This window comes from Trachurus japonicus, chromosome 23 (assembly GCF_045865225.1).
Source record: "Trachurus japonicus isolate A0001 chromosome 23, Traja_1.0".
Taxonomy (NCBI): domain Eukaryota; kingdom Metazoa; phylum Chordata; class Actinopteri; order Carangiformes; family Carangidae; genus Trachurus; species Trachurus japonicus.
In genome coordinates this window covers 5,111,932-5,136,099 of record NC_140929.1, presented here as the reverse complement: position 1 = coordinate 5,136,099, position 24,168 = coordinate 5,111,932, and the positions used below count along the sequence as shown (strand labels likewise).

General features: G+C 42.7%; 1 protein-coding gene across 2 annotated transcripts in view; it reads left to right on the top strand.

The window, feature by feature from the left end:
* The first annotated feature begins 720 nt into the window (after positions 1-720).
* srgap1b (SLIT-ROBO Rho GTPase activating protein 1b) overlaps positions 721-24,168 on the top strand; it is a 45,252-nt gene continuing 21,804 nt past the window's right edge. For both annotated transcript variants that reach the window (XM_085769230.1, XM_085769229.1), the window contains exons 1-7: positions 721-853; positions 14,435-14,630; positions 15,584-15,638; positions 15,735-15,842; positions 20,357-20,419; positions 21,405-21,602; positions 22,761-22,889. In XM_085769230.1, the coding sequence (XP_085625356.1) occupies positions 787-853; positions 14,435-14,630; positions 15,584-15,638; positions 15,735-15,842; positions 20,357-20,419; positions 21,405-21,602; positions 22,761-22,889 (816 nt within the window). In that variant the 5' untranslated portion in view covers positions 721-786. The remainder of the gene's footprint in view (positions 854-14,434; positions 14,631-15,583; positions 15,639-15,734; positions 15,843-20,356; positions 20,420-21,404; positions 21,603-22,760; positions 22,890-24,168) is intronic.

Sequence of the window (24,168 nt, the reverse complement as noted above, 5' to 3'; positions counted from 1 at the left end):
TACACCGTTTTTATTGGTATTATCTCCACGCGCGCGGAGGGCTGAACCCCTCCTCTTCTCTCTCCTCCCTCTCTCCCCCCTTTCTCTCTCTCTCTCTCTCCGTCTGTCTGTGCCTGTGTACTATATGTGAAAGGTTACGGCGGGGGTAGCGGCAACATCAAACACCGTTGAGTCTGCATGTGTGAGTGAGTGTGTGTGAATGAAAGTGAGTGTGTTTAAACATATGTGTGTGCGTGTGTGTGTGTGTGTGGTCCGTTGCATTTTCTACCTAGTGGGCGTGTGCCTCCCCCTCCCTCCTCTCCTCCTCCCCTCCCTCCCTGCAGACCGGTGCATGTGCAGGATGATGACCGCATGTTTGCGCTAATTCCGCAGCTTTTTCCCCCCTAATCATCATCTCTAAAAACTCTAACGTGTCTCCTCCTCCTTCTCCTTCTCGAGTGGGTAAATTCTCCGTGCATGCTTTTTCACGCGCGGCTCAACCCTCCCACCACTCCTCTTCCTCTCCTCCCTCCTCTCCCTCCTCTCCCTCCTCCTCCTCCTGCTGCTGCTCCTCCTGCTCCTCAGCGTGGAGGTGCGGGGCCACTATACTGGCTGTGTTGTTGCGGCACTGGATGGATCTAAGGAGCATGTTGGCGGCTGAAGCTCCGGGCGGTGCACATCACGGAGGGAAATAATCAAACAAGGAGGATTCTTTTTCTTTTTTTTTAATTATTAGTAATTTTTTTATTTTTTTAAATCATTTTTTTCTCAGTCAGTCAGTCAGTCACCTACCTGCGCTGTGGCGACATGTCAAACTCAAACAAAAGCAAGAAGGACAAAGAAATCCTCGCAGAGTACGAGAGTCAAGTCAAAGGTAAGATCAGTGTGTTTTTACTACGAGCCGATTCCTGCAGCAGCACCAGGCAGCAGGCACACCCACTCCTCTCACCTAGGCACACACACACACACACACACTAGACACACACACACACACACACACACACACACACACACACTCAACACTCAACACACACCTGTCTGCCAGCATGTTCACCACTCATGCCCATGCAGTGGATCCATCCTTCCATCTATCCATCCATCTAGCTCAGTGTGTGTGTGTGTGTGTGTGTGTGTGTGTGTGTGTGTGTGTGTCTGTCAGTGTGTGTGTGTGTGTGTGTGTGTGTGTGTGTGTGTGTGTGTCTGTGTGTGTGTGTGTGTGTGTGTGTGTGTGTGTGTGTGTGTGTGTGTGTGTGTGTAGGGGAGCTTGACACCTCACCGTGAGACGTCAGGATTTCTGGGTTCATCCTGAGTGCTGCATGGCGCCTGAGGGGGGACGAAGGGGGGAGGAGGAGGAGGAGGGAGGAAGAGGAGGATGGGTTGTATTTAGATAAACCGTGTGTGTGTATGTGTGTGTATCTATGCATGCATGTGTGTGTGTGTGTGTGTGTGTGTGTTTTAGTGTCTCTTACACTCAGACCTGAGGCGAGTGTGTCCTCCTCGTCTGGGTTAGTCTTTCTATTGGTATTCCTCTGAGGCTCTGACTGCAGCAGTGTGTGTGTGCGTGCGTGTTTGTGTGTGTGTGTGTGCGTGCGTGTTCGTGTGTGTGTGTGTGTGTGTTCATGTGTGTGTGTGTGTGTGGTCTCCGTAGTTACCTGACGACCCTGCTTGCTGCTAAACTGGTCACATGTCTTTAGGTGATGAGGATGAGGATGATTATGATGGTGGTGATGATGACAACCTCAGCTCTGAAATAGTGGTTGCCATGACCGTGGGACAACCCCCCTCCTCCTCCTCCACCTCTCCCTCCCTCCTCTTCCTCCTCTTCTTCCTCCTCCTCCTCCTCCTCCTCCTCCTCCTCTTCCTCCCGGCGCCATGGTAACCATCCTCCGTCCTCGCTTCGTGTGGTGCCGGCTGATGGACAAGTCAAATGACCTTTTTATGAAAACTACAACTCTTTAACAGGCAGCCTTCGTCTCTCCATCTCTCTCTCTCTCTCTCTCTTTGCACCGGAGGAAGAGGAGGAGGAGGAGGAGGAAGAGGAGGAGGAGGGGTTGCCAGATTTTTGTTGTGTCCCTCTTTTTCACCTGCTGTACTAGTCTGGCACAGTTCAAAATGTCCGACCTTTTACCGGCGCGACACCTCATTCGGATTCACCTGCACCTGCAAATGCCATCGGACACACACAGGCCTCGATCTCACTGATGATGACATTTCTTCTCCTTCTTCTGTCTCTCCCATGCGGCCTCCATCTCTCCATCTCTCCATCTCTCTCTCTCTTCCTCCACATGGCTCTTCACACTTTTCTTCCATGTTCCACTTGTCACCTACGCCCACACACACCACACCATCGCCGGCGCCATCGCTTTCTGCTTCTTCTAAAAGGAGCTTTTCAAAAAAATCCACTCTGACTACGACGAAGACAAGCGGGAAAAGGAGGAAGACGAGATGTGTGTTCACTCTATTCTTTCTCTCTTTCTTTTCATCCCTCTTTACCCCTCTGCAAACCCCCTTTTTCTTTTTTTTCTCTTCTTTTCTTCTGCACACACACTTGAACGCACAATGAATCGACGCAGACTTTGAGTGATTAAATCTAATGGAGAGTATAGTGGAGAGCGTTACAGCCACCGATTGAGGAGTGTGTGTGTCTGTTTGCTTCTGTTTGTGTTTGTGAATGTGAATGTGAATGTGAATGTGTGTGTGTGCATGTGGCCCTTTGCTCTGGCACGCTGCCAAAACACACTCGGGGATGCCCTGCATTGTAATGACCGGCTCGCTGGCTCGGCCGGCGGCGGCGGCCCAGCCCGGCCCCGCTCTGCTCTGCGTCCCTGTCGCCTCCTGCCGAGAGCCCAACGTATAGATCCGCTGCCGTTGTAACTATGTGCTTTCCAAGTCTGCCTCCCTGCTCCGGCTCCTGATTGGCCGACGGAGGAGGTGGTGTGTAATGTATACACAGGAGGAGGCCACCACCACTCTCTCACGAGGAGGAGGAGGAGGAGAGGTGAGGTGAGCCTGTTGGGAAAGGTAGCAGCAGCAGGATTATGCACAGTGCTGACAATACATATTTGTATGTGCTTGATAACGCTCTGGGTTTGAATTGTGCGTCTTGTGCCGGACCGTCACCTCACACCGTGTGACAGTGTGACACCTCGAGGTGGAGGGGAGTGGGAAAGGGAGGGAGGGAGGGGGGTGTCTTAATGAGAAAATGTAAATGAAAAAGAGGAGAAAAGGGGAGAAAAAAAGAAAGAAAGAACTCTGCAGGAGGAGAAGAGGAGGCAGAGATGAAGTGTTTCCTGCTGCACGCTGCGCCGGCGGCTGCAGCTCGTGTCTTTTCTCTTTTTTTTTGCCTGCGTGTGCAATGCATGCAGGTGATTAGTGACCTCACATCTGTAGCTACACCTGCAGGACGGACGGAGAGAGAGAGAGACAAACAGACAGACAGATAGATGGATGGATGGATAGATGGACAGATATAGAGAGAGAGAGGGTGAAGGGATGAGGTAATGAAGTGGCTCTTCACTGAGTAAACGTTCTGGAGAGCTGCCATCGTCGCTGTCCCTTTCCCTTCCTTAATCATGATCCAGCAGTTACTCCTGTGTGTGTGCCCCTGTGTCCTTGAACCTGGTCGTCACGGCAACGGTCAGCTTCCTGTTCCTGTGACATCACATATTTATATATTCAATTTCATACACACCGGGTGTTTATTTTATACCTTTATTTATTTCATTGGGTGTCGACAGAAAACAAGCAAATCTTGAATTTCCTGTTTTTACCACATACCTACACACACACACAGCTTCAGGGATTTGTAAACGCATTCTAATTATCGACAATTTAATGTGCAAGATTAAAGCGAAATCCTTCAGTGAAACAGAAAATGCTCTGTAGGGGAAGTGTGGATCTAAAAAGAATCTAAACGGGAGGAAACGGCCAGACGAAAGACATCAAGCCGACTTCCCTTCAAAGCCAGAAGACGTCGACAGTCTGGAGAAGTCTGGGCAGAAGACTTCTCGTCTTTAAAGAGAGTCCGGTGATGAGAGGAACAAAAAGCAGCGACTCACTTAGTTATTATCCATGAAGACGGGCGGGCGACCTGGAGATGCAGCTGTTCTGGACCGATGAGTCGGACGAGAGGATGAGTGAAGCTTCAGTGGAGGTTTTTCTTGCAGGTTTAAAGCCTCACGTCTGCGAGTGGAGTCGGAGGTTTGATCAGAATCAAACCTCTCATTGATCCCAGATTCGCTCTGCAGGAGGTCGACGTCAACGTTTCCAACGATAAAGTCTTAGAGTCTTACAACCCAATCCTGCTTCTACCCCTCAGTCCTGCCCCTCCATTACCTAAGTTTAGATCAGAAGTCACTTAGTTTAGATCACTTAAAGGGATAGTTCAACATTTTGGCAAATTGGCCCATTGCCATAATCCCTATAGTCATAGCAGTAGGTTCGTTACCTTTATTTGTCATAATAATGGAACGTTATGAAACTGAGCCGTTTTCGAGGTAAATACAGGGTAAATACAGAGTCTGCTTGCTGAAAAACTGTCCCTGAACGCAACGCGCATCACCGGTTTTGCATGAATTTCCCTCTAAAACAACTCTGTCTGGTAACGTTCTGTTATCATCCCATAGCGTGGTGAATGTGCAGGTCACAACTTGTCCACAACAGCGTTTTGGAGTTGTTGGATTGTGTATTTGATGAGGGAAACGAAGAAATTCCCTTAGCCTCCATAGCATAGCCCTGAGCAGCTCGCGGCTCTGCTCCGCCGTTCTAAAAATAGCTTGCACCAAACAATTAAAGGTAACGAACCTACTGCTACGACTATAGGGATTATGGCAATGGGCCAATTTGCCAAAATGTTGAACTATCCCTTTAAGGTGCGTTCACACCGGACCTTTTATTTTTATTTACATATTAAGTCAATGCAAACGGGCGACTGAGCGATCAATCGCTTCCCGCTCAACGCTGATTGGCTGCCATAATCCCAGTGGTGCCGCCGTACATACAGAGAGACATGGCAATGGGCATGACGCCATCAAAGTCCGGTAGTGTGAACACCTTTAGAACAAAGGGTTGTGACAAATTTCCCAGAATCCACCGGATAGTACACCAGCAAGAGAGACCCATAGATGCTTAAGATAAAAGATACAGCCATTTTATGTTTCATTCAATCTTTTGGAAAATGGAAAATCCATAGTATGCTGTTCCTAAAGTTTGCTAACGTATCATTTATGATGACTTGCGTGACAGTCCCGCATGTTTGCATATTTTCATGTCTGATAAAGCAGATCATGTCCAAAATATAACTGAAGTCCAACAGCAGTAAAATAGTTTTACAAGTTGTCTGACATGATGCATTATATGACGACATATTACGGTTTAGTAGTGGTGTCTCATTTTGTAGGGGAATGTTTTTTGTTTTTTTTACCCCTGCCGTTGACCACTGAATAAAAAATGGGACTGGACCTTTGAGGACCAAGTCCAGAGACCAGAAGACCGAGAAACAGATGGACTGGCCTCCACAGAGTCCTCAAGGTCTCAACATCTCCGAGTCTGGGATCAAATTGAAACCTCAAAAGGAACGACAGCAGGTTCTCCAAGATCGTGGAGATGTAGGACCGAAGAGGAGAGACCGATAAACATTATTCCTGCAGCATCCTCACTCATTCGCTGCGTCCTAAACCTTTATTCTTGCAGATAAACAGCGTTCCTCATTACAGAGGTGAACACAGGAGAGGGTTTTGGACGGATAATGAATCGCGGGATAATTAATGAGTCAGTCAGTTTCCTCATCAGCAGCTGGAAGTGAGCGCTCCCTCAGTCTGGAGAGGGATGAGGCACAAAGGACGGAGGGGAAAGTCTGTCATCTGACAACAGATGATGGAATCAATTAATGTGACAGTCACTTTCTCAACTTAATTGATGAACAATCTTTTAAAACAGCCTAAAAAAAAAAAGTGGAAAAAATTCAAGGTTAAGTAATGTCTTTGGTAGCTACAGTGCTGCATCTGATCAACTGAGCCCAGATTCAAAACCCAGATGTGTTCAGTTTACTATCTTGCATGACTAAGCAGTAACAAGAAATATTTGGCATTTTTCTTCAACTTGATTATCAGATTACATTGATTAACTGTTGATTAGTCTCTTTATGCTGGGTGGGGTTGGGTCCTAATTGCTGATACCGTTTTGGATCTGGTTCCCAGGCCTCTATAAAGCCCGGATTCATTAAGTTCTGATGTTAATGACTCTCTAGTCAAAACCTTTTATCTCTCCTCATTATTCTTTATTGGCTAAAACCAAAATTGAAAACATGCATGACTGATGCTGTCTCCAGTTACAATGAACAACTCCACTAGACAGTAGATTATAACAGCTTTCCTGTTGAAGGAGCTTGTGGCTTTTATTACTGCTACCCAGCTAATGTTAGCATCCGCAGTTGTTTAATTACGAGTCTAGAAGAGACACTATGAGTTCAACATCAAAATTATTCAATATCTGTCTCCAGAGGTGGAAATAAAGCCACTTGCTTCGCTTCTATTTTGTTTCTCCTATTGAAGTTAGCATGCAAATGGGCTAACTTCGGTACAGTCAGCCCGTCTCATGATTTTCCGATACCGAGTCACTGTAGCATCCAGTCCTTCGTTAATAAGAAGCTCCTCAGGGAACGTATGATAAGGTATTGCATTATAAAGTCTACAAAGATCTTGGCAAAACTTGTAAAAAAACAGCTGTTAAATGCGAACACTGGCTATGTTGTGGTAGTAAAACGTAGGCTATAGCTCCTTTAAGAAAAACTAATCAAGAAGAAATATTGTGAGTTTAGCATCAAACTCCATTCCTTTTCTCACTTACATCTGTCTTCAGAAGCAAAATGCAACATCTATGGTAACTCTCATATGCTCTTCTACTAAAGTTAGCATGCTAACCAGCTAGCTCACGTATCTTTTTGGTATTATTAGCAAGGATGTGAGTGCTGTTGATGCACAGAGCAGTACAATCTGTTTCAGGCTATGTTTACACCGAAACGATCTGAATAGAAAATGCAAAAGTGGCGTTGCGTTCTCACTTTCTATTCAACATTTAGAAAAGCGTTTAGGGGTTTCACTTTTTTTCGTTTTTGAGCCCCAAAAACGCCGTCGCCGTCTAAATGAAAGGCACATCCGATAAAATATTTTGTTGTTTTCACCCACAAGTTGCTAGTTGTATAAACATGGCCTCAGTTTTTCTCGATGTGCAAAGAGAATGATGCTGAAGTTGTTAAATTTGTGCATTTATGGGGTTTTTTCGTTGCTGTTTTTAAAGGACTAGTTGCAGGATTTTTGTGATCCGATGTCGAGAAACAGGTGTTTCAAATCTTATTCATCATTTTGTGTTTAAAGCAGGAAATGTAGATTTCATGTGACTAAAAAGCAGAAAAAAGAATCTTATTTATATGCAAATTGTAACTTTTAAACAAAGAATATAAAGCAAAATTGATGACTGTGCAATGCATCAGCCCCTCATCCTTCTCGCTGGTTTTCAATGCTTCAAATGCCCTTCGTCGGTCCGTGACCTGAACGCTCCTTCCCTCCGGCCAAAGCAGCAAAACGAGCTCTGGGGAGTTTTCAGATGGAATCAGTTTAGAGATTCCACGAACGAGACAGATTCTTTTTGCTCGGTACATTGTCTGCATGGGTTTTTTTGTTTTTTTTTCCCTGTGTCAGTGTTTTGCCACATTGTGCGGTGCTGACTGTAGCCGCTCTGATCAAAGAGGCTGAGTCTTGTCGTTGGGGGTGTTACGAGGAGGTTTCTAAGACGGGAGCGTTTCAGACATCAAAAGCCAAAGCGCGGCGGATGTCCTCCATTCACTTTCAATTGACTGTGATCCAAGCGGAGGAGTTTCATTGATATAATCTCAACACCTCAGTGGATCTGCTGGAGTCCTCTGCAAAATTAAAACCCCTTCATCCGACACAGACAGACGCTCTCTCTACTCTTTAGGCCTGCTGTTAATCCACTGATTCCAGCAGACTTTATTTCTTTATTTAACACATTTATTATAAGGTTCATAAGTTGGCAGAAACGGATGAATCAAAAAATATAAACCCAAAACGTTCAAAATTACACTTTTAACCATTTATATTCGACTAATACTTGGAAAATCAGGATCTAAAGACAAATTTAAGAATCAGTTCCTGACATCTGAGAAACTGGAATCCCTGTTAATCTACGGCAACAGTGTGTATTGTTAAAAAAGATATAATAGCCTATTTAATCTAAATAATTTGCAGTTAAATTGATATTTAAGTTGGTGGTTATTTGCAGCCTTAAATAATAATCTATAGCCACGGTGACGGCTCTGTGCGGCTAAATGCTAACATGCCAACACGTTAACATCCTGATGTTAAAGGTACATTGTGTAGGAATTCCTCCCATCTAGCGTTGCGGTTGTATATCGCAAGCAACTCAATCGTATTTTTCATGCTGCATTCACGGGAAATTGGGTAGACGGCAGACGAGATTAATGAAAAACATAGGCTACTTTTGAACCAAATAATCGATTTTCGTGAATAGATAACAGGAGAAGTTACACAATGTCCCTTTAAGCAGGTGCTACTAAAGTATTAGCATGCTCCCGATATTGCTAATTATCAACGTACAGCTCATCTCTGCTGCTAAACAGGAAATAAATGTTTGTTTTCATCCTTTTTTCTTTTTTTTTATCGTTTTGTCATTGCCTCCGGAGCAGCTTTGACTCTGATGGATGTTCATGTGAAGAGGCGAAGAAGTTTCACATCGTCTTTACTGTACATCATCATACATTTTACCCCCTTTTGATGTGGAGGATTGAATGAAATCCCAATAGAAAAGAATGAATGGGATTCACAAGGAAGCAAAAAAAGAGTGCGTTAACGCAGAGATTCCCCAACTGGTTTGTCATGATTCCACGAAATAACAAGTGCAGTTTGATCCTGGAAACAAAAAGGAAGCTTGTTCTCTTCTCTTTTGAATGTTTGTGACGAGGAGGTTGTGCAGCAGCGGCGGTGGCGGTGGCCTCAAGGTTGAAGGAGCTGGTTGGTTTGTGACTGGACGGTTGCCAGGTTGTGACTGTGATTAAATCTGGGTAGGCAAAAGTGAAAGCAGCAGCATCAACACCGCCACTGTGGTGTCCTTGAGCGTGACCTTTAACCCCGACGGCTGCAGCAGTGGCAGCGACCAGGTGGGAGAGGTATCACATCAATCCAGCGTTAATTATCTATACATCAACCTTTTTTTTTCGACTGATTTCTATTTATTTTATTCACATTTTCCATGAGTTTACTGCAGCGCTGTGAATAATCCAAGTTATTTATTGTTGAACAGTAAAATGTTGAACATTTTAACACAGGTTTTCGCAAGTGTTTGAACCATATTTGAGGAACTGTTGCAAAAAAGCTGATTGATTATCAATATCAACCCCCAAAAATCCCATATTAGTTACATTAATGTGCATTGTTATCACTATAAACATTGTGGTGCTACTGTATATAAAGAAGAACTCACATCATCATTTTTAAACACGTTTACATTTTATTTTGGTGAAAATTAAAAAACAAAATGCAGAAATTCAGTGGCAGCGACCAGGTGAGAGGTATCACATCAATCCAGCGGTAATTATCTATACATCAACCTTTTTTTTCTACTGATTTCTATTTATTTTATTCACATTTTCCATGAGTTAATCCAAGTTATTTATTGTTGAACAGTAAAATGTTGAACAATTTAACACAGATTTTTACAAGTGTTTGAACCATATTTGAGGAACTGTTGCAAAAAGCTGATTGATTATCAATATCAACCCCCAAAAATCATTATTTCGGTGAAAATTAAAAAACAAAATGCAGAAATTCAGTGGCAGCGACCAGGTGAGAGGTATCGCATCAATCCAGCGTTAATTATCTATACATCAACAGATTAACGTCAAACAGGAAGTGCTAACGGCCGATTCAGCTGCTGTTAATGGTGCCAATTTGCTAAAATGCACATGAAAAAAAAGGTTTAAAAACGGGGCTCAAACAAGAAGTTATTTTCCTGATTGGTTTCATTCTTTTCTGTTTCTATGCCATCTGCCAGTTTTTTTCTTTTCTTTTGGACGTCTTCCATTTTCACACAGAAGTCACATTTTCACACCTCTGAAAACGTCCAACTATACCTTTAAACGTTGCATATTAAAGCATCAGTGGCGTTGCTATGGTTACCTGCCACTCACCAGAGGCTTAACACCAATTTTATAAAAAAAAAAAAAAGAAGTGATTAAACTGCTGACCAGAGGAACGCATCGACCACCGTCGCCGTGGTAGCGATGTCACGACGACGGGGGCCAATCAGAGACGAGGATGATAGATACAGGGAGTCAGGGAGGCGGCGTCAGTCGTTTATATATGAAAGTGTTGCAGATCGACACACGCTCAGTGTGTGATGGCAGCCATTTTAAATTAGTAAGATAACAACAGCAAAAAAAGAAGCCAGAATCAATACACACACACACACACACACACACACACACACACACACACACAGACAGACACACAAAACACACAAACAGAGACTTGTAGGGACCAGAAGCTCCAGCAGTTTTCTATAGAGATCTATGAAGCATGTCCAGTGTGTATATGTGTGTGTGTGTGTGTCTGTGTGTGCATCCATGTGTGCGTGTGTGTGTGTGTGTGTGTGTGTGTGTGTGTGTGTGTGTGTGTGTGTGTCGATGCGGCAGATCCGAGCTCTTGTCTTCACCTTCCTCATCACATGGTTCACACACAGTGTGTGGTTGCCAAGACAACAGGTAGTGGAGTGGATAGGGTCCCCCAGGGATCGGTGTGTGTGTGTCTGTGTCTGTGTCTGTGTGTGTGTGTGTGTGTGTGTGTGTGTGTGTGTGTGTGTGTGTGTGTGTGCGTGTGAGAGAGAGAGAGAGAGAGAGGTGGGGTTGTTGCTGTGTGTTCTGTAGTCTCTCGCCCCTCTCTGCCTCCTGCTGCAGATAGATCCACAGCTCTGAAACAGCAACGACCAGCCAGGCGTTACCATGCTGACTGTAGGACTGACTCTGTGTGTGTGTGTGTGTGTGTGTGTGTGTAGAGCGTGTGTGTGGTGTGTGTGTTTTTTTTAATGCGGTCAGAAGATGTCGTCCAAGGTGACTCCTCAGAGAAAAACGCACCGTGTTCATCCGTGATTCTGAAGGAATGAAAAGACAGAGAGAGAGAAGGAGAGAGATGGAGAGAGAGATGGAGGGAAGGATGGAGGGAGGAGGAAGAGGAGCGGCTGATTCATCGATTAGTTGGTCGACAGAAAATGAAACAATTTAAATAAAGAAATGAATCAATTTATCGATTTAACACCCAAGATTCTCAAACACGATCAGAATAAATATTTTGGTTTCTTTTTCAAACATTCCTGGTCCCCGGAGGATGGATCCTTCAGACTCAGGTCAACGTCAAAGTTTAAACACCAACACCAATTCATCAAATCCATTTTAACCAAAAGAAACAGAAAATTTCACCTCATTTGTTTCTTTACACACTTTTCAAACATCAACCAATCAGCTGCATCATCAGCTCAACATGCTGCATTTTAATTGGCTCACTGACGCTGATGAGAGAGATTGGTGGAGAGGTATCATTGCTGCAACATTTAATTAAAATATAATTCAAATCACAATACGGACGAGTTAGATATGAATAAAAACCAGGAGCTGGACATTTTTTTGTGTTTTCAAACTTTGCAGGTTTGATCCACACAACACTGTAGAGAAAAACACAGTGGACAATTATTCATTTGACCATTTTACACCTTTTTCTACTGGTTTCTATTTATTTTATTCACATTTTCCGAGAGTTTACTGCAGAGCTGTGAATAATCCGAGTTATTTATTGTTAAACAGTAAAATGTTGAACATTTTAACACAGATTTTTCACAAGTATTTGAACCAAATTTGAAGGAACTGTTGCAAAAAAACTGATTGATTATCAATATCAACCCCCCAAAATCCCATATCAGTTACATTAATGTGCATTGTTATCACCATAAACATTGTGGTGCTATATATATATAGCGCTTTAACACATTTACATTTTATTTCGGTGAAAACTAAAGAAACAAAATGCAGAAATTCAGACTTTTATTGTAAAATCTCCCTCTTTTGCATCGGTTTAAACATAAATAAACAGTTTCAAATGTATGAATAAATAATAATAATGATAGATAAATAAATCAAACCATTGCAGTTCATTACTCTGCTCGGAGCGAGTCACATGACAGAAACAGGAAATGATCGTGTCGTCTGGATGAAGCTCAGCAGCTGGAATCTGCAGCCAGAGGCAAAACGTGTGGGTTTTTATTTCACTAGTGCTGTAACAACGATGACAGGAATGAATAATTAAAATTAGACGTTTGCACAACAGTTTCCGATTTAATTCTGCTGCTGCTTCTCTTCGTCCTAGATGTTCACATCATGTAGGAAAACATGACATGATGATGCATTAAAGGGAAAATGCATTAAAGTAAAAAAAAAACAAAAAAAAAACATACATAAACCCATTGCACACAGTGTCTGGAGTCGTTATCATGTTATCATCTTCATTCACCCAATTAACCCAATCTGTTCCCTCCCTCCTTCTATCTTTCCTTCCTTTTTCCCTTCCTTCTTTCCTCCCATCTTTCCCTTTGCCCTTCCTTCCATCCTTCTTTCCCTTCCTGCCTTCCTTTCTTCCTTCCCTCCCTTCGTCCTTACTTCTTCTTCCTTACTTTTTTGATCCAATTGAAATTATCTGTTCTCTCCCTCCATCTTTCTTTCCTTCCTTTTATTCCTCCCTTCCTTCCTTCCCTTCTTCCTTCCTTCTTCTTCCTTCCTTGAACAAATCTGTTCCTTCCCTCCATCTTTTCTCCTTCCTTCTTTCCACAATCCATATTCCCTTCCTTCTTTCCTTCCTTCCATCTTTCCCTTCGTCCTTACTTCTTCCTTCCTTTTTGACCCAATTAACCCAATCTGTTCCCTCCCTCCTTCTATCTTTCCTTCCTTTTTCCCTTCCTTCTTTCCTCCCATCTTTCCCTTTGCCCTTCCTTCCATCCTTCTTTCCCTTCCTGCCTTCCTTTCTTCCTTCCCTTCGTCCTTACTTCTTCTTACTTACTTTTTTGATCCAATTGAAATTATCTGTTCCCTCCCTCCATCTTTCTTTCCTTCCTTTAATTCCTCCCTTCCTTCCTTCCCTTCTTCCTTCCTTCTTCTTCCTTCCTTGAACAAATCTGTTCTTCCCTCCATCTTTTTCTCTTCCTTCTTTCCACAATCCCTATTCCTTTCCTTCCTTCCTTACTTCCTTTCTTACTTCTTCCTTCCCTTTTGACCCAATTAACCCAATCTGTTCCCTCCCTCTTTCTATCTTTCCTTCCTTTTTCCCTTCCTTATTTCCTCCCATCTTTCCCTTCGTCCTTCCTTCCTTCCTTCCTTCTTCTCCCTTATTTTTTTGATCCAATTGATGTGATCTGTTCCCTCCCTCCATGTTTCTTTCCTTCCTTTTTCCCTCCTTTCTTTCCACTATCCTTTTTTCCTCCCTCCCTTCCTTCCTTCCTTCCTTCCTTCCTTCCCATCTTCCTTCCTTCTTCTTCCTGCTTCTCTTCGTCCTAGATGTTCACATCATGTAGGAAAACATGACATGATGATGCATTAAAGGGAAAATGCATTAAAGTAAAAAGAAAAAACATACAGTACATAAACCCATTGCACACAGTGTCTGGAGTCGTTATCATGTGATTTATCAAACATAAACACTGTTGGAGAGTCTGCACTTCTTAAACCAGACGTTGCTGCGGGGTTTATCAGTGTGTGTGTGTGTGTTGTGTGTCGTGCTGCCTTCACACGCTGCAGGGATTTAATGAACTGAAGGAGAGGAGGGGGGTCGATGTCAAATAAAGCAGCTGTGAACAACAGATACTGTAGGAAGCACTTAGAGATAAATACACACTGCTTTACTTTGCTTTGACCACATTAAACACTGTTTCTGTTGCTGCTTTGAACAACATCCACCGGCTTTATACTGTATTTGCATTTTAGATATTTTTTTTAATCTGATTCTGTGACCGAGGGGTTCAGTCAAATAGTCAAAGTCGATGTTGATGTGGCACCAGAAGCCGACGTCGTTCTTCTGAGTCGTATAATTTCTCAATTTCCACCCAAAAAAGAGACCAACAGAGCAGCCGTATACGTCTCTGAGCTGAGCTGAGCTGCCACGTTTTAATGAATGAACCTCCTGCGAAGCGGATTTCAAGGTCAGGGAAATACCAAAAGGTCAAAGCGCTGCAGGAAAAAACAGAGCCCACGCTTCTGTTTTTCACCGACAGGACGAGTGAACGCCACAGAAACAGTGACGTGTGAAAGATCAACAGGAAAAAACACCTAATTTAAATCATGCATATGTATTTATTTGTGTGTTTGTGTGTTTGTTTGTGTGTGTAGATGTGCGGGCGCAGTTGGTGGAGCAGCAGCGCTGTCTGGAGCAGCAGACGGAGATGCGGGTGCAGCTGCTCCAGGACCTGCAGGACTTCTTCAGGAAGAAGTCCGAGATCGAGACCGAGTACTCGAGAAACCTGGAGAAGCTGGCGGAGAGGTTCATGGCCAAGACGCGCAGCACCAAGGACCACCAGCAATACAAGTAGGCAGCAGCAGCGTTTTTACTTTATTTTTTCTTTTCATAACACAAATATGAGGTCATATACATACATTCAGTCGCATTGAATGATACACTTCAAGGGATAGTTCAACATTTTTGGCAAATTGGCCCATTGCCATAAGGATGGCTCATGGGATTTCTTGGTTTCCCTTCATCAAACTCATCAAATACACAATCCAACAACTCCAAAACGCTCTGGTGGACAAGTTGTGACCTGCACATTCACCACGCTATGAGATAATAACACAACGTTACCAGGCAGAGTTGTTTTGGAGGTAAATGCAGAGACGGCTTGATGAAAAACTGTCTCTGAAGGCAACACACATCAGCGGTTTTGCATGAATTTCCCTCTAAAACAACTCTGTCTGGTAACGTTCTGTTATTATCTCATAGCGTGGTGAATGTGCAGGTCACAACTTGTCCACCAGAGTGTTGTGGAGTTGTTGGATTGTGTATTTGATGAGTTTGATGAGGGAAACCAAGAAATCCCATGAGCCTCCGACGAAGCGTAGCTCTGAGCAGCTTACGGCTCTGCTCCGCCGTTCTAAAAACAGCTTGCACCAACAAATAAAGGTAACGAGGATAATATGTATTTCTGGTTGACTAAAACTACATGAAATTGATTGCGTATCCCTCTTTCATATTGCCTTTATTGGTAACCGTTTTATAAAAGCAATATATCACTCCAGTCCGTGGTATATATGCTCATTATACCACTCTAAAGGGGCCTGTCGTGATATATTGCTTAAATAGACCATTCCTCTTGGGAGAAGATTGCAATATCCAACTCTCTTTCCCATTTTTGTTTTTAAGACACGTTTTATTTTGAAGGAATGATCCAAATCTGACATTTGAGTTTCAGGGTTCAGGTTAGAATCTGAATCTGAATATGCTAATTATCTGAACATCTCTCTCTGTCTCTCTGTCTCTTACAGAAAGGACCAGAACCTGCTCTCTCCGGTGAACTGCTGGTACTTGCTGCTAAACCAGGTCTGTTGCACACATGTGTATTTTTCTTTTTTTTCCTTCAACTGTTCCAGACATATCACACTCTTTCTCTCTCTCTCCTTCTCTGTCTCTCTCCAGGTGAGGCGGGAGAGTAAGGACCACGCCACGCTCAGCGACCTCTACCTGAACAACGTCATCTCCCGCCTCACGCACATCAGCGAGGACTCGGCTCGGCTGCTGAAGAGGGTGAGCTCAGACTTTTGTTTTGAGCTCCATTGTTGTCCAGAAAGATGATAATGTCAATCATCACCATCGGCTTTGTCCACCGTCGTCGTTGTCGTCCTGCTGCAACAAATGTGGATTCATCCGCTGCTGAAAGTAGTGCCAGAAATATTCCCCAATGAATGAATCGAGACACCGCTGTTAAACTGCAATACATCCTCATCTGCATCATGATACAATGTACTGTAGGGCTGCACCCAAATAGTCAACCAAGTATTAATCGACCAAAATGTCATTGGTCGATTAGTCACAGGAAAAAAACAACAACATTTGGAGCCGTGTCTTGTCAAAATTCAGTCAAAATCGATATGACTGAACTGTACATGAAAGGCTATAGGGCTTTTAATTTGAAGGGCCAGATACAGGAAGTCCTAGGAAGTCTAATCGCCCCACAGTAAATGACGACTGTTGGTCGACCAAGAAAATACAATACAATACAATGACATCAGATGAGCAATAAAAAAAAAAAAGATCAACTGATTCTCTGCTGCTGGATTTTAATTAAATTTCGAACATTATCTGCTGCATTAGATATAAAAATATGTAAAAATGTGGGACAATGTAGCGTTAGCAAATGTAACTACTGGAGATTTTAGACAACTTTTTCCATAGGGAACATAATCGTAATGAACAGACACAAGATTAAATGTAATGTAAAAAGGTTAAAATTCATATTAATGGTGAAAATATTTAATATACAGTTCTGTGTCCCTTCGGTTGTTTGTGCGGCCATCTTGTTGTTGGTCTGACTGGTGCATTCTGGGAAATTTAGTTCCTAAATGTTCCTGTATGTTCGCTGCAATGGGTCGGACGGAGGCTTTTTAAAAGGACTTTTATTCTGAAAAACCTGACAGTGAAGTCGCATCGAGACAGAAAAAGCAACAACGAAACAGAAACAGAAACAGAAACAGAAACTCTCCATAAATCTTGTGAGCTGCTGCAGATTCAGCTTTTCCCATTTGTCACGATGTCACAGCGGTTATCAAGAATATTGATTACACCTGTTTTTTTTTTTACCCTCCTGTCCTGTCGTCCTTCTGGGTCAAACTGACCCAATCTGTTCCCTTCCTCCATCCTTCCTTTCTCCCTTCCTAAATTCCACAATCCCTATTCCCTTCCTTCCTTCCTTCTTTCCCTTCGTCCTTACTTCTTCTTCCTTACTTTTTTGATCCAATTGACGTGATCTGTTCCCTCCCTCCATCTTTCTTTCCTTCCTTTTCCCCTTCCTTTTTCCACAATCCCTATTCCCTCCCTTCCTTCCTTCCTTCCTTCTTTCCCTTCGTCCTTACTTCTTCCTTCCTTCCCCTGACCCACTCAACCCAATCTGTTCCCTCCCTCCTTCTATCTTTCCTTCCTTTTTTCCTCCCATCTTTCCTTTTGTCCTTCCTTCCATCTTTCTTTCCCTTCGTCCTTCCTCCCTTCCTCCCTTCCTTCCTTCCCTTCGTCCTTACTTCTTCTTCCTTACTTTTTTGATTCAATTGACGTGATCTGTTCCCTCCCTCCCTCCATCTTTCTTTCCTTCCTTTTTCCCTCCCTTCTTTCCACTTTCCTCTTATTCCTCTCTTCCCTTCTTCCTTCCTTCTTCTTCCTTCCTTGAACAAATCTGTTCCTTCCCTCCACCTTTTTCCTTCCTTTTACCCTTCCTTCTTTCCACAATCCCTATTCCCTTCCTTCTTTCCTCCCTTCTTTCCCTTCGTCCTTCCTGTCTGCCTGCCTTCCTTCCTTCCTTCCTTCCTTCTTTCCACAATCCCTATTCCCTTTCTTCTTTCTTTCCTTCCTTTCTTCCTTCCTTCCTTCTTTCCCTTCGTCCTTACTTCTTCCTTCCTTTTTGACCCAATTAACCCAATCTGTTCCCTCCCTCCTTCTATCTTTCCTTCCTTTTTCCCTTCCTTCTTTCCTCCCATCTTTCCCTCCGTCCTTCCTGCCTTCCTTCCTTCCCTTCGTCCTTACTTCCCTCCATCTTTCTTTCCTTCCTTTTTCCCTCCCTTCTTTCAACTATCCTTTTATTCCTCCCTTCCTTCCTTCCTTCCTTCCTTCCTTCCTCTTCCTTCCTTGAACAAATCTGTTCCTTCCCTCCATCTTTTTCCTTCCTTTTTCCCTTCCTTCTTTCCACAATCCCTATTCCCTTCCTTCTTTCATCTTCTTTCCCTTCATCCTTACTTCTTCCTTCCTTTTTGACCCAATTGACCCAATCTGTTCCCTGTTTCCTTCCTTTTTCCCTTCCTTCTTTCCTCCCATCTTTCCCTTCGTCCTTCCTTCCATCCTTCTTTCCCTTCGTCCTTCCTGCCTTCCTTTCTTCCTTCCCTTCGTCCTTACTTCTTCTTCCTTCTTCTTCCTTCCTTGACCATATGTGTTCCTTCCCTCCATCTTTTCCCCTTCCTTCTTTCCACAATCCCTATTCCCTTCCTTCCTTCTTTCCTTCCTCCCTTCCTTCCTTCCTTCCTTCCTTGACCCAGGTGGTGTGTTTAAGTACAGTACGGTAACTGAGCGTCCTCCTGCTGCTGCTGCTGCTGCTTCTTTTTCTTCTTTTTCTTCAGTAGAAAGTTGATTCTAATGAAAAGTAAAGTCGGTATTCCCCTGAGTTCTGCTGCTGCTGCTGCTGCGCCGCCTCAGAGTTTAACAAATTAAACACACACATGCACACACACACACACACACACACACACACACACACACACACCGCCGCCTCCAACTTCAGCTCTCTGTGTTCATTATTAATCTCTCTTCCGGCTCCTCTTTTATTCATGCTAACTAAAGTGCAGCGGCCGCCAGCAGCTATAAACAGTCAGACCTCCATCACGTCCCCGCGTCCCTGCTCTGGAAGGACGGACACACACACACACACACACACACACACACACACACACACACACACACACAGACACACAGATAGACACACAGCCAGCCAGCCAGCCGAGTGGCCATGACAACGCCGACAGTCCCCGTGGCCATGGCGACAGGCTCAGCTGATCTTTTCTCAGCAGGAGCCATGGGAACGGGATTCATCCATCCTGGGATTCCACAGTCATTTAGCATAATGTAATATTAATGTGGCTCCTTCCCCGAAACAAAAAAAAACAAAAAAGAAAAAACAGGCCGGCTGTTTAATGCACAAGGGGGGGAAAAAGAAAAAAAAATCAGGACGCGACGTGTTTCATTTATGAATTCATTTGTTTGTGTGTGTGTGTGTGTGTGGTCAGATCACATTTATTCATCTGCTGCTGTTCCTCCAAACGCTCTCGTCCGTCACTCGCAGCTGCTGTGTGAAAGAACAAAATGATCCTGTGATGAAGAATCATTAACTTTACTTTGACATTTCTCATGTCTCAGACTTATTAATAATATCTGAATTTCGAATTTGACATCACATCGGCCCCCTAGAGAAAAAAAAAAAAACCCCAAATCTGTCAAGTTCCTTCTTTCCATCCCTATTCCCTTCCTTCCTTCCTTCCTTCCTTCCTTCCTTCCTTCCTTCCTTCCTTCCTTCCTTCCTTCCTTCCCTTCGTCCTTACTTCTTCCTTCCTTTTTGACCCAATTAACCCATTCTGTTCCCTCCCTCCTTCTATCTTTCCTTCCTTTTTCCCTTCCTTCTTTCCTCCCATCTTTCCTGCCTTCCTTCCTTCCTTCCTTCCTTCCCTTCGTCCTTACTACCCTCCATCTTTCTTTCCTTCCTTTTTCCCTCCCTTCTTTCAACTATCCTTTTATTCCTCCCTTCCTTCCTTTCTTCCTTCCTTCCTCTTCCTTCCTTGAACAAATCTGTTCCTTCCCTCCATCTTTTTCCTTCCTTTTTCTCTTCCTTCTATCCACAATCCTTATTCCCTTCCTTTCTTCCCTTCTTCTTTCCCTTGGTTTTAATTTGACTTCTTGTGCAGCCTCGTCTCTGTTGAGTTCACAGCCGTCGTTTCTGTTCATTATGAATGAAACTGTTTTATTTTTTGACTGAAAACGTCACTGAGCTCCGCCGTCCTTTTTATTTTAAATATTTTATCCGTGTGTCACGTACAAAAATAGACCAGACGCTGCATGGCTGAACCTCTGGATCATGTGACGTACTGTAGCTGCGTCTGAATTAACCTGTTAATATGTGAAACCAAATGGAAAAGGAAAGAAGAGAAACAAAAACTACTATCTAATATGATCTATATATTATAACTATATATTTCTATTTGCATACGTTTTGGGTAAATTCAAACAGTAATATAGATGATATCGTGCTTAAAGTGAGGTGGGTAAATATCTCTTTTGACATTTGAGACATTACAAAGGCTGCAATGATTGAAAACTACTGCTTTTATTTTGTAAACTAATCATGTTTAATGTCAAATTTTATTCTGAAAAGCTCTCAGATTAATGCACAAGAGCTAAAACTGGAATATTTTCCTCAGAAAAATGGAAAAATTTCACCTCAGACTTCTGAATCTACATGAATCAGTGTTTTTACCTCATGTTGATGGTGTTTTTGTTCTGTGTGTGTTTAGAGTAAAGAGATCATCTTCCAGCTTCAGGAAGACCTCATGAAGCTTCTCAACGAGCTTTACACCGTAAGTGGAACAAACCTGATAAAGGAGGAGAGTTGGTGACATTACACTGTACCCTCTCTCTTAAAGGGATAGTTCAATATTTTGCCATAATCCCTATAGTCATAGCAGTAGGTTCATTACCTTTAATTGTCGCTACAACTCCAAAACGCTCTGGTGGACAAGTTGTGACCTGCACATTCACCACGTTATGAGATAATAACAGAACGTTACCAGACAGAGTTGTTTTAGAGATAAATACAAAGACTCGCCGACGGGAACGTGCATCAGCGGTTTTGCATGAATTTCCCTCTAAAACCACTCTGTCTGGTAACGTTGTGTTATTATCTCATAGTGTGGTGAATGTGCAGGTCACAACTTGTCCACCAGAGCGTTGTGGAGTTGTTGGATTGTGTATTTGATGAGTTTGATGAGGGAAACCAAGAAATCCCGTAGCGTAGCTCTGAGCAGCTCGCGGCTCTGCTCCGCCGTTCTAAAAACAGCTTGCACCGACAATTAAATGTAACGAACCTACTGCTATGGCTATAAGGATTATGGCAATGGGCCAATTTGCCAAAATGTTGAACTATCCCTTTAAATGAAAATGTAGATAATGTTTTATCTCTGTTTGAACCAGGTGATGTTTCCCATTGGTTTGAATGGCAAAGTAGAAAAGTCACATTTTTTTTAAACAAGATGATATACTGTCTCCATGACGACTACTTTGCTTCTCTAGGTTCAAAGAAGATGTTTCATGTTTCTTATAAAAAATAATTTAAAAAGCCTTGAAGGAGAAAACGGGCGATTATTGGGCGTCAAATGTCAGAGTTTAGTTTGTGTCGGCTTTAAAAGCTTCTGGTCCAAAGAGAAATCAGATTAACGTTGGACCTGACGACCTTGAGGGATAAATAGAAATAAACAAATAAAATAAAAAGAAAGACACATTCGACCCTGGCTGGTTGCAGCTTTCTCCAGTTTTTTTTCTTTTTTTTTTTTCTAAACTGCCTAGGTGATGAAGACGTATCACATGTACCACTCGGAGACGGTCAATTCGGAGACCAAGCTGCGGGAGGCGGAGCGGCAGGAGGGACGCGTGAAAGGCGTGACCGGGACGGGCGGAGGGGTCGAGCCCGTGTTCGGCCTGAGGATAGAGGAACGCCACCAGAGACGCAACGCCGCCCGCAAGATGGAGAAGATGAGGGAGAAGGTAGAGTACGCTGCCGCTTCACAGAGAGAAAGAGATTGGTATTAAAACAGAAGTAAGCAATATTTTTGTGTTAATATAAGTCTTAAATAGTTATATCTTCCGACAGCAATCACTTACATAGAGTGTTTGGACCGAAACACGGGTCTGTCAGTCACTCTGCTCTGCTCTGAGCCGAGGAGAAAACTTTTCTCGTATCCTACAATTTTTATCCAATGAGGAGAGAGAACGGCATGAAGGGCTGTGTGTGCAGCCAAGGGATGCGCCTGAATGTGGTGACGTAGGGACGAGGACCAATAGAGCCATGACGAGGGCGGGGGCTGCTAACTCCATCGGCTGACAAGACGTTATGGTGCGTTCAGGGCAACTCGTAACTCGTGTTTTTCCGACCGTGAAGTGGTACCAGTTCGATCTGGTACGAGTTCACGGGTCGGAAGTTACGAGTGGCCGTTATAGTGACTTTCACAGGTAAAACAGGTCGGAAAAACACGAGTGGGTTGCCTGGAACGCTACAAAGTCGTAAGTCGTGACTTGAAGCTGTAATTTACGGTTTCAAACGCCGGCCTGGAACGCAGCATTACCCAAAACGACCGGATCACTTACTTCTGCTTTAATTCATCATATGCTGCCAATTGTAACATTGTTTTTTACAAGTGGAAAATTGATCAAGTAAATAATAAAAGAAGGAAATAAGAATCAAGAAACATGTATTTCCATCATCACAGCGAATAACTTCCCTTTTTTAATCTAAATATCTTTTAATTCCTAGTTTCTACCTGTATACTTAATGTACTAATACATTTTAGTTGAAAATATATAAATATTGACTCTTTAAATGACACAGATGGATAATTTTAATGTGTTTATAGCTGAAACTGAGCAGATTTAATTTCTTAACTTTATTGAAACCGTTTACATTGATCCATTTTTTTTAACCAGGTGGTGAATTGTAGGTAAGAGGAGGGATGAACTCAACTCAACTCAACTTTATTTATATAGCACCATAGTTGAAAACAAAGTGCTGAACATAGAGACATAAAACAATTAATAATAAAATAAAATAAAATAAATAAAACACACACAGTGCAAATGAATTGATTGACCATTGATAACCTTGTGTGTGTGTGTGTGTGTGTGTGTGTGTGTGTGTGTGTTGATCAGAGGAAGGCGAAGTACTCGGAGAACAAGCTGAAGGCTCTGAAGGCCCGGAACGAGTACCTGCTGACCCTGGAGGCCACCAACGCCTCCGTCTTCAAGTACTACATCCACGACCTGCCCGACATCATAGACGTGAGTGAACGCTACGTTGTGACGCAGCAGGAAGCTGGACGGTTATTTCAGAATAAAGTCCCCATTTGTCCGAGTTTAAACATGATAAACAAGGATTGTAGCGCCACATTATGTAATAACATACACCGCATTATGTCATAATGTAATACATTTTCACCTCATGATGTAATAACGCCGCCACATGAATGAATGAATGAAGGAATTTATTTCGAACATGTCTAAATGAAAAGAAAGAAATTAAGAAAAAAAAAGTATCATCATCAAATCATAATATACACAAGTTCGAAACAGGAGTGGGAAGAAGTATGCACGGATATTAGACATTTTGTAATAAAATCCTTGAATGCAATATGTAATACTGTAAACTTTGCCGCATTTTATAATAAATTGTTACATATTGCATCAGTTATTACAAAATGCGTGTTTTTTTTTACTAAGCAAATGTAATAATTTGGTGCGTTATGTAACAACTTATTACATAATGTGGCGCAGGATTTTGTGTAGAATATGTTCATTTTGTTTTGGCATCTTCAATTTGTGCAACTCTGCAGCAAAGGCTCATGGGTATTGTAGTGTTTTTTTTATCAGGGAGAAACATAGAAAGTCATTTCAGTACCATTACACACATACAGAGCTAAACAAAGACATGTATTTGGACAATTGTGTTAACATATTCTCCAAGCTATTACTCTCCCTTTCATTTTACAATGTTTTAAATAGGAACATTTAAACAAAAGAAGTCACATTTACTCATTTTTCCATCAAGATTAATAGACTGGTACTTCAAGCCATGTAATAGAGGTACTCAAAGCAGTTCAGGTCTCTGTGATCTTCTACATCTGATCCACTTGGACCACCAACTCTCCAATTTCTCTGAATGCAGTTTTAGAGTGAATGTCAGTCTCTCCATGATGTAGATTTCATGAACAGTCCCTTGCCAGTCTTCCAGTGTCGGTGCGTTGGGTTGTAGCCATTTCCTTGTTATGCTTTCTTTGCTCCAATCAATAATATCTTCATTAGATATTTGTCTGCTATTGATTGGATATGTAATGCCATGCTACAAAAATACTATTTTGACTATGACTATTATAGTCATTTGAAACATATACTCCAGACAATCAAGAATGTCATGCCAGAAAGATGAAAGTTTCGGACAATCCCAAAATAAAGTGATAATGGTTGGCCACATCTGAACCACACATCCTCCAACAATTTGTTCCACTACCCTGATGTCTCTTCTGAGCAGGTGTAAAAAATCTCACAATGTTTTTCCATCCAT